The 10,632-nt window shown below is 45.2% G+C and overlaps 1 protein-coding gene across 1 annotated transcript in view; it reads left to right on the top strand.

The window, feature by feature from the left end:
* The first annotated feature begins 782 nt into the window (after nt 1-782).
* LOC127915760 (deubiquitinase DESI2-like) overlaps nt 783-10,632 on the top strand; it is a 21,830-nt gene continuing 11,980 nt past the window's right edge. The window contains exon 1 of the mRNA XM_052496181.1: nt 783-2,072. Coding sequence (XP_052352141.1) covers nt 2,034-2,072 — 39 coding nt within the window. The 5' untranslated portion in view covers nt 783-2,033. The remainder of the gene's footprint in view (nt 2,073-10,632) is intronic.

Here is a 10,632-nt window from a genome sequence, read left to right on the forward strand (position 1 = left end):
GACCAGGGATGTTCTCTGTTTAGTGAGTCCTCCAGATCAGAGGCAGTAGGGAGGACCAGGGATGTTCTCTGTTTAGTGAGTCCTCCAGATCAGAGGCAGTAGGGATGACCAGGGATGTTCTCTGTTTAGTGAGTCCTCCAGATCAGAGGCAGTAGGGATGACCAGGGATGTTCTCTGTTTAGTGAGTCCTCCAGATCAGAGGCAGTAGGGATGACCAGGGATGTTCTCTGTTTAGTGAGTCCTCCAGATCAGAGGCAGTAGGGATGACCAGGGATGTTCTCTGTTTAGTGAGTCCTCCAGATCAGAGGCAGTAGGGATGACCAGGGATGTTCTCTGTTTAGTGAGTCCTCCAGATCAGAGGCAGTAGGGAGGACCAGGGATGTTCTCTGTTTAGTGAGTCCACCAGATCAGAGGCAGTAGGGATGACCAGGGATGTTCTCTGTTTAGTGAGTCCACCAGATCAGAGGCAGTAGGGATGACCAGGGATGTTCTCTGTTTAGTGAGCCCTCCAGATCAGAGGCAGTAGGGAGGACCAGGGATGTTCTCTGTTTAGTGAGTCCTCCAGATCAGAGGCAGTAGGGATGACCAGGGATGTTCTCTGTTTAGTGAGTCCTCCAGATCAGAGGCAGCAGTGGTCTAAAGGCACTGTATCTCAGTGCAAGAGGCATCACTACAGTCCCTGGTTTGAATCCAGACTGTATCACATCTGGCTGTGATTGGGAATCCTATAGGGCGGGCGCATAATTGGTCCAGCGTCTTCCGGATTTGGCCGGGGTAGGCCGTCATTTAAAAAAATAATTTGTTCTTATTGAGTTTCCTGAAAAAATAAAAGTTAAATCAAATTACAAACAATTACTATTATATTTGAGATGGGTGCTCATCCCTCACCACGTTTGCCCGTTCTAGTCACGGGCCATAGACCGGTTTGCCACCGCTCAACATAATCGAATCCACCCATTCCCATTCACAGAGAACCCGGCTCGTCCACAGGACGTTCCGCCAGCTGTGAGACACGGTTCGGATGATGTCATTCACTTTCTTTTGAGCAGTTTTCACGAGACCGGAGGACACCGGGTTTTTTTTTGTTGTGTTGCGGTGAGAGATACGATTGTGAAGGGGAGGATATCTCATCGAACGGACAGAGACAGAGGACGGTAGTTGACTACCTACGGCAAAACGACACGACTCTTAACGGTTTGTCTGTGTGATGAGGGCCACATCATCCATCCACCACTGATACCGTCTACGCTGTAGCAAGCTTTTCACCACACACAGCTGACAAGCCAAAACTGAACCGTAAAACAATAGGTGAATCTATAGCCAGATAGCTTTTATATACTATCTATTTTGCCATACAGCCTTCAGTGGCCGAATTTGAGAAAAAAAAGTGAAATTAGGTGGCTCTCGACCTGGCTGTCATTTCCGGATTCGAACACTCGCATATTCATCCTCCCAGCGGTGTTGTTTTTAGCGTCTCAATATACACGCAATTGATCGCTATTTATGTGACAACGGAGGCGAGCTCAGTGAAACTAACGCTAACCATCATTTGATTTCCAGAGGACCTATTTTTCTTGCTTTGGGAATAGACATGGGCCGTGTTCAACAGTTCTGTAACTGTCTAGCTCGAGCTAGCTACTGTAGCAAGCTATCTCCGGTCGGGATCTAGTACCGTTATTGTGCGTGCCTGTGGTCTTTACAGTCAAAAAGCGAAACATAACGTCCGTTCACGTTTCGCTGCCTTGATATTTGATACAGTATTTTTTTCAACATCTACAATCGAGATACCCTTGGCCTTGGAACGGGTAGAATTCTTGGACCGTTTTCTTGTTTTGGCTGAGGCATGAGAGACATTCGATCCATCCTTCTATCCCGGTGCTCCATCCTCTACGGCGCAGTGTGAGTAGCCCATCCGGGAAGCGCACATCAGCAGAATCGCATCCTATATGCACCTTTGGGGTGTCGGGGGGCTGAAGGTGCTACTATAACGTCGGAGCGGGAGGACTGTTGCCTTCCCATCTCAGGATTAAACCATGGCCAATGAACCTGTTATCCTTAATGTGTATGATATGGTAAGATTGTGTGTTGGAAGTTTTCTGTGCATGGGAATCAATGTTAACGTACTAGCCTACTATTTATTCTCACACACACACACACACACACACACACACACACACACACACACACACACACACACACACACACACACACACACACACACACACACACACACACACACACACAATAATGGATATTGAGTCCCTTGTTAGACAACCAGCCAGTCACAGTGTTGACCCCTCCTCCCTTCAGATATCTCCAGGCCTACAGTCACAGTGTTGGCCCCTCCTCCCTTCAGATATCTCCAGGCCAACAGTCACAGTGTTGGCCCTTCCTTCCTTCAGATATCTCCAGGCCAGCAGTCACAGTGTTGGCCCCTCCTCCCTTCAGATATCTCCAGGCCAGCAGTCACAGTGTTGGCCCTTCCTCCCTTCAGATATCTCCAGGCCAGCAGTCACAGTGTTGGCCCCTCCTCCCTTCAGATATCTCCAGGCCAGCAGTCACAGTGTTGGGTGTTGGCCCCTCCTCCCTTCAGATATCTCCAGGCCAGCAGTCACAGTGTTGGCCCCTCCTCCGTTCAGATATCTCCAGGCCAGCAGTCACAGTGTTGGCCCCTCCTCCCTTCAGATATCTCCAGGCCAGCAGTCACAGTGTTGGCCCCTCCTCCCTTCAGATATCTCCAGGCCAGCAGTCACAGTGTTGGCCCCTCCTCCCTTCAGATATCTCCAGGCCAGCAGTCACAGTGTTGGCCCTTCCTCCCTTCAGATATCTCCAGGCCAACAGTCACAGTGTTGGCCCTTCCTCCGTTCAGATATCTCCAGGCCAGCAGTCACAGTGTTGGCCCCTCCTCCGTTCAGATATCTCCAGGCCAGCAGTCACAGTGTTGGCCCTTCCTCCCTTCAGATATCTCCAGGCCAACAGTCACAGTGTTGGCCCTTCCTCCGTTCAGATATCTCCAGGCCAGCAGTCACAGTGTTGGCCCTTCCTCCCCTCAGATATCTCCAGGCCAACAGTCACAGTGTTGGCCCCTCCTCCCTTCAGATATCTCCAGACCAGCAGTCACAGTGTTGGCCCTTCCTCCGTTCAGATATCTCCAGGCCAGCAGTCACAGTGTTGGCCCCTCCTCCGTTCAGATATCTCCAGGCCAGCAGTCACAGTGTTGGCCCCTCCTCCGTTCAGATATCTCCAGGCCAGCAGTCACAGTGTTGGCCCCTCCTCCGTTCAGATATCTCCAGGCCAACAGTCACAGTGTTGGCCCCTCCTCCGTTCAGATATCTCCAGGCCAGCAGTCACAGTGTTGGCCCTTCCTCCCCTCAGATATCTCCAGGCCAACAGTCACAGTGTTGGCCCCTCCTCCGTTCAGATATCTCCAGGCCAACAGTCACAGTGTTGGCCCTTCCTCCCCTCAGATATCTCCAGGCCAACAGTCACAGTGTTGGCCCCTCCTCCCTTCAGATATCTCCAGGCCAGCAGTCACAGTGTTGGCCCCTCCTCCCTTCAGATATCTCCAGGCCAGCAGTCACAGTGTTGGCCCCTCCTCCGTTCAGATATCTCCAGGCCAGCAGTCACAGTGTTGGCCCCTCCTCCGTTCAGATATCTCCAGGCCAGCAGTCACAGATGAGGATGTCTGAAAGTGACAGTGCTCAAACACCTAATTAAATCCCACTGTTTAAAAAAAAACTTCATTTAACTAGGCAAGTCAGTTAAGAACTAATTCTTATTTTCAATGACAGCCTGGGAAAACAGAACAACAGATTTTTACCTTGTCAGCTTGGGGATTCAATCTTGCAACCTTTGCGGTTATTAGTCCAACGCTCTAACCACTAGGCTACCTTCCGCCCCACACTGTAGCTCTGTTCTGCTGGGATGAGGGATGGGCTGGGACCAGAAAGCACCCCTTATTAGCTGAAGCGCCAGCAAAACCAAATGCATGCTTTTCAACCGTTCGCTGCCCGCACCTTCCCGCCCAACTAGCATCACTACTCTGAACGGTTCTAATCTAGAATCGGCTTTCAATTTGGCAACAAAGCCTCCTTCACTCATGCCGCCAAACTTACCTTAGTAAAACTGACTATCCTACCGATCCTTGACTTCAGCGATGTCATCTACAAAATAGCTTCCAATACTCTTCTCAGCAAATTGGATGCAGTCTATCACAGTGCCATCCGTTTTGTCACCAAAGCCCCATATACCACCCACCACTGTGACCGGTACGCTCTAGTCGACTGGCCCTCGCAACATATTAGTCACCAGACCCACTGGCTCGAGGTCATCTATAAGTCTATGCTAGGTAAAGCTACGCCATATCTCAGCTCACTGGTCCGGATAACAACACCCACCCGTAGCATGCGCTCCAGCAGGTATATCTCACTGGTCATCCCCATAGCCAACACCTCCTTTGGCCGCCTCTCCTTACAGTTCTCTGCTGCCAGTGACTTAAACGAATTGCAAAAATCGCTGAAGCTGGAGACTTACATTTCCCTCACCAACTTTAAACATCAGCTATCTGAGCAGCTAACCGATCACTGCAGCTGTACGTAGGCCATCTGTAAATAGCCCACCCAATCTACCTTCCTCATCCCCATACTGTTTTTGTTTACTTTGCTGCTCTTTTGCACACCAGTATCACTACTTACACACCAGTATCACTACTTACACACCAGTATCACTACTTACACACCAGTATCACCACTTACACACCAGTATCACTACTTACACACCAGTATCACTACTTACACACCAGTATCACTACTTACACACCAGTATCAATACTTACACACCAGTATCACTACTTACACACCAGTATCACTACTTACACACCAGTATCACTACTTACACACCAGTATCACTACTTACACACCAGTATCACTACTTACACACCAGTATCACTACTTACACACCAGTATCACTACTTACACACCAGTATCACTACTTACACACCAGTATCACTACTTACACACCAGTATCACTACTTACACACCAGTATCACTACTTACACACCAGTATCACTACTTACACACCAGTATCACTACTTACACACCAGTATCACTACTTACACACCAGTATCACTACTTACACACCAGTATCACTACTTACACACCAGTATCACTACTTACACACCAGTATCACTACTTACACACCAGTATCAATACTTACACACCAGTATCACTACTTACACACCAGTATCACTACTTACACACCAGTATCACTACTTACACACCAGTATCACTACTTACACACCAGTATCACTACTTACACACCAGTATCACTACTTACACACCAGTATCACTACTTACACACCAGTATCACTACTTACACACCAGTATCACTACTTACACACCAGTATCACTACTTACACACCAGTATGACTACTTACACACCACCAGTATCACTACTTACACACCAGTATCACTACTTACACACCAGTATCACTACTTACACACCAGTATCACTACTTACACACCAGTATCACTACTTACACACCAGTATCACTACTTACACACCAGTATCACTACTTACACACCAGTATCACTACTTACACACCAGTATCACTACTTACACACCAGTATCACTACTTACACACCAGTATCACTACTTACACACCAGTATCACTACTTACACACCAGTATCACTACTTACACACCAGTATCACTACTTACACACCAGTATCACTACTTACACACCAGTATCACTACTTACACACCAGTATCACTACTTACACACCAGTATCACTACTTACACACCAGTATCACTACTTACACACCAGTATCACTACTTACACACCAGTATCACTACTTACACACCAGTATCACTACTTACACACCAGTATCACTACTTACACACCAGTATCACTACTTACACACCAGTATCACTACTTACACACCAGTATCACTACTTATACACCAGTATCACTACTTACACACCAGTATCACTACTTACACACCAGTATCACTACTTACACACCAGTATCACTACTTACACACCAGTATCACTACTTACACACCAGTATCACTACTTACACACCAGTATCACTACTTACACACCAGTATCACTACTTACACACCAGTATCACTACTTACACACCAGTATCACTACTTACACACCAGTATCACTACTTACACACCAGTATCACTACTTACACACCAGTATCACTACTTACACACCAGTATCACACCAGTATCACACCAGTATCACTACTTACACACCAGTATCACTACTTACACACCAGTATCACTACTTACACACCAGTATCACTACTTACACACCAGTATCACCACTTACACACCAGTATCACACCAGTATCACTACTTACACACCAGTATCACTACTTACACACCAGTATCACTACTTACACACCAGTATCACTACTTACACACCAGTATCACTACTTACACACCAGTATCACTACTTACACACCAGTATCACTACTTACACACCAGTATCACTACTTACACACCAGTATCACTACTTACACACCAGTATCACTACTTACACACCAGTATCACTACTTACACACCAGTATCACTACTTACACACCAGTATCACTACTTACACACCAGTATCACTACTTACACACCAGTATCACTACACACCAGTATCACTACTTACACACCAGTATCACTACTTACACACCAGTATCACTACTTACACACCAGTATCACTACTTAAACACCAGTATCACTACTTACACACCAGTATCACTACTTACACACCAGTATCACTACTTACACACCAGTATCACTACTTACACACCAGTATCACTACTTACACACCAGTATCACTACTTACACACCAGTATCACTACTTACACACCAGTATCACTACTTACACACCAGTATCACTACTTACACACCAGTATCACTACTTACACACCAGTATCACTACTTACACACCAGTATCACTACTTACACACCAGTATCACTACTTACACACCAGTATCACTACTTACACACCAGTATCTGCTCATCATCATCTGCTCATCTATCACTCCAGTGTTAATCTGCTAAACTGTAATTACTTCACTACTGAGGCCTATTTATTGCCTTACCTCATCATGCCATTTTCACACACTGTATATAGACTTTCTATTTTCTCTATTGTGTTATTGACTGTACGTTTGTTTATTCCATGTGTAACTCTGTGTTGTTGTTTCTGTCGCACTGTTTTGCTTTATCTTGGCCAGGTCGCAGTTGTAAATGAGAAATTGTTCTCAACCAGCCTACCAGGTTAAATAATTATATATATTTTTTAATCATTATAATTTTGCGTAAAACACCTAATTTAGTCCCACTGGGCTAAAGACTGACTAGCCCATCAGCCAGCCAATTTCCTGTCTAGGACCAAGTCATTGGCTGGAAAACTACAGGTCATGCAAGGGCTGCGTGTCACAACCCCAGAAAGATCGCCATGACGACTCAGCCTGAATATAATTCCCCTGCTCTATCCATCGCTACATACATTGTCTTCAGCTGCCCTCCTAGAAGTCAAAACGAGGGGCGTTGTTCAAAACAAATGAATCAGTGATTGGATTGTCTCTAACCAATCAGAGTATGAAAGTTAATAACATCATCATGTGGGCTCTTGCCCAACCTATCAGATTCTGAGACCATTCAGAACTGTCACTATGTGTTCACTAATCCAGACTCATGGTGAATCCAGACTCATGGTTAATCCAGACTCATGGTTAATCCAGACTCATGGTGAATCCAGACTCATGGTGAATCCAGACTCATGGTGAATCCAGACTCATGGCGAATCCAGACTCATGGTGAATCCAGACTCATGGTTAATCCAGACTCATGGTGAATCCAGACTCATGGTGAATCCAGACTCATGGTTAATCCAGACTCATGGTGAATCCAGACTCATGGTGAATCCAGACTCATGGTGAATCCAGACTCATGGTGAATCCAGACTCATGGTGAATCCAGACTCATGGTGAATCCAGACTCATGGTTAATCCAGACTCATGGTGAATCCAGACTCATGGTGAATCCAGACTCATGGTGAATCCAGACTCATGGTGAATCCAGACTCATGGTGAATCCAGACTCATGGTTAATCCAGACTCATGGTGAATCTAGACTCATGGTTAATCCAGACTCATGGTTAATCCAGACTCATGGTGAATCCAGACTCATGGTGAATCCAGACTCATGGTGAATCCAAACTCATGGTGAATCCAGACTCATGGTTAATCCAGACTCATGGCGAATCCAGACTCATGGTGAATCCAGACTCATGGTGAATCTAGACTCATGGTGAATCTAGACTCATGGTGAATCCAGACTCATGGTGAATCCAGACTCATGGTGAATCCAGACTCATGGTGAATCCAGACTCATGGTTAATCCAGACTCATGGTGAATCCAGACTCATGGTGAATCCAAACTCATGGTGAATCCAGACTCATGGTTAATCCAGACTCATGGCGAATCCAGACTCATGGTGAATCCAGACTCATGGTGAATCCAGACTCATGGCGAATCCAGACTCCTGGTTAATCCAGACTCATGGTGAATCCAGACTCATGGTGAATCCAGACTCATGGTGAATCCAGACTCATGGTTAATCCAGACTCATGGTTAATCCAGACTCATGGTTAATCCAGACTCATGGTTAATCCAGACTCATGGTTAATCCAGACTCATGGTGAATCTAGACTCATGGTGAATCCAGACTCATGGTGAATCCAGACTCATGGCGAATTCAGACTCCTGGTTAATCCAGACTCCTGGTTAATCCAGACTCATGGTGAATCCAGACTCATGGTGAATCCAGACTCATGGTGAATCCAGACTCATGGTTAATCCAGACTCATGGTGAATCTAGACTCATGGTTAATCCAGACTCATGGTTAATCCAGACTCATGGTGAATCCAGACTCATGGTGGAGAAGAAACACCAGTTTGGCTGGGAGGGTAGCCAGGCAACCAGCAAGCGTGATCATGGTTTAGATTGAGAGTCATAGGCTTCATCCCAGTTTTCTTCCCTTTGTGTGAACTATAACCAGAATGGATTGGTGGAGATGATATACATTTTAGTCATTCAGCCGACTCTCTTATCCAGAGAGACTTACAGTAGTGAGTCATTTAGCAGACTCTCTTATCCAGAGAGACTTACAGTAGTGAGTCATTTAGCAGACTCTCTTATCCAGAGAGACTTACAGTAGTGAGTCATTTAGCAGACTCTCTTATCCAGAGCGACTGGCAGTAGTGAGTCATTTAGCAGACTCTCTTATCCAGAGAGACTTACAGTAGTGAGTCATTTAGCAGACTCTCTTATCCAGAGAGACTTACAGTAGTGAGTCATTTAGCAGACTCTCTTATCCAGAGACTTACAGTAGTGAGTCATTTAACAGACTGTCACATCCCTCTTAAGGAGGAGACCAAGGCGCAGCGTGGTAAGCGTACATTCTTCTTTAATTAAAGCAAGAACACTGAACAAACTAACAAAACAACAAAATGAACCGTGATGCAAATATGAGTAGTGCAGAACAGGCAACTTAACATAGAATAAGAACCCACAAATAACCTATGGGAAATGGCTACCTAAAGATGGTCCCCAATCAGAGACAACGATAAACAGCTGCCTCTGATTGGGAACCAATTCAGGCAACCATAGACCTACATATACCTAGACATACTAAAACCCCATAGATAAACAAAAAACCCAAGACAATACAAAAACTAACATACCCACCGTCGTCACACCCTGACCTGACCAAAATAATAAATAAAAGAAAGATAACTAAGGTCAGGGTGTGACACAGACTCTCTCATCCAGAGAGACTTACAGTATAGAGTCCATACATTTTCATACTTTTTTCATTCCGGTCCCCCTTGGGAATCGAACCGTACTTTATAAAAAAAACATTTGATTGGTTGAAGACTCCCTTCAGCCGTTTTTAAATCCACACTTGGGAAGGAGGGTAAAGATCTGTACTCTGAATGACTGTAATCTCTGAATGACTGTAATCTCTGAATGACTGTAATCTCTGAATGACTGTAAATCTCTGAATGACTGTAAATCTCTGAATGACTGTAAATCTCTGAATGACTGTAAATCTCTGAATGACTGTAATCTCTGAATTACTGTAATCTCTGAATGACTGTAATCTCTGAATGACTGTAATCTCTGAATGACTGTAATCTCTGAATGACTGTAAATCTCTGAATGACTGTACATCTCTGAATGACTGTACATCTCTGAATGACTGTAATCTCTGCAGTAACCAGGTTTCCATCCAACCGTTTAAATGCGGATTAATTTACCTGACGCAGGTAAAAAGTCACGACTTCAAGGCTTAACGGAAACAGGAAATGTCCGCAGAAGGTGGGATCTTTTTTTTGTGTCTGTGAGAATTAATTTGTGGTGTGTGCCGAATTTAGGATATGAGTGTAAATATTGATATAATAACCATCATATGGAATAAACTAGGAGTCAGTCGACTTGATCATGTGTTTGTGTGGTCGCCCCACTACGACTAGTTTATTAGGCTACAGATGAAATGAGTTGTAAACTTCACAGGGTGATGAGCTTGATGCTGCTGTCCAGTAAATATCGAGGGTGTTA

The sequence above is a fragment of the Oncorhynchus keta genome, chromosome 35 (assembly GCF_023373465.1).
Source record: "Oncorhynchus keta strain PuntledgeMale-10-30-2019 chromosome 35, Oket_V2, whole genome shotgun sequence".
Taxonomy (NCBI): Eukaryota; Metazoa; Chordata; class Actinopteri; order Salmoniformes; family Salmonidae; genus Oncorhynchus; species Oncorhynchus keta.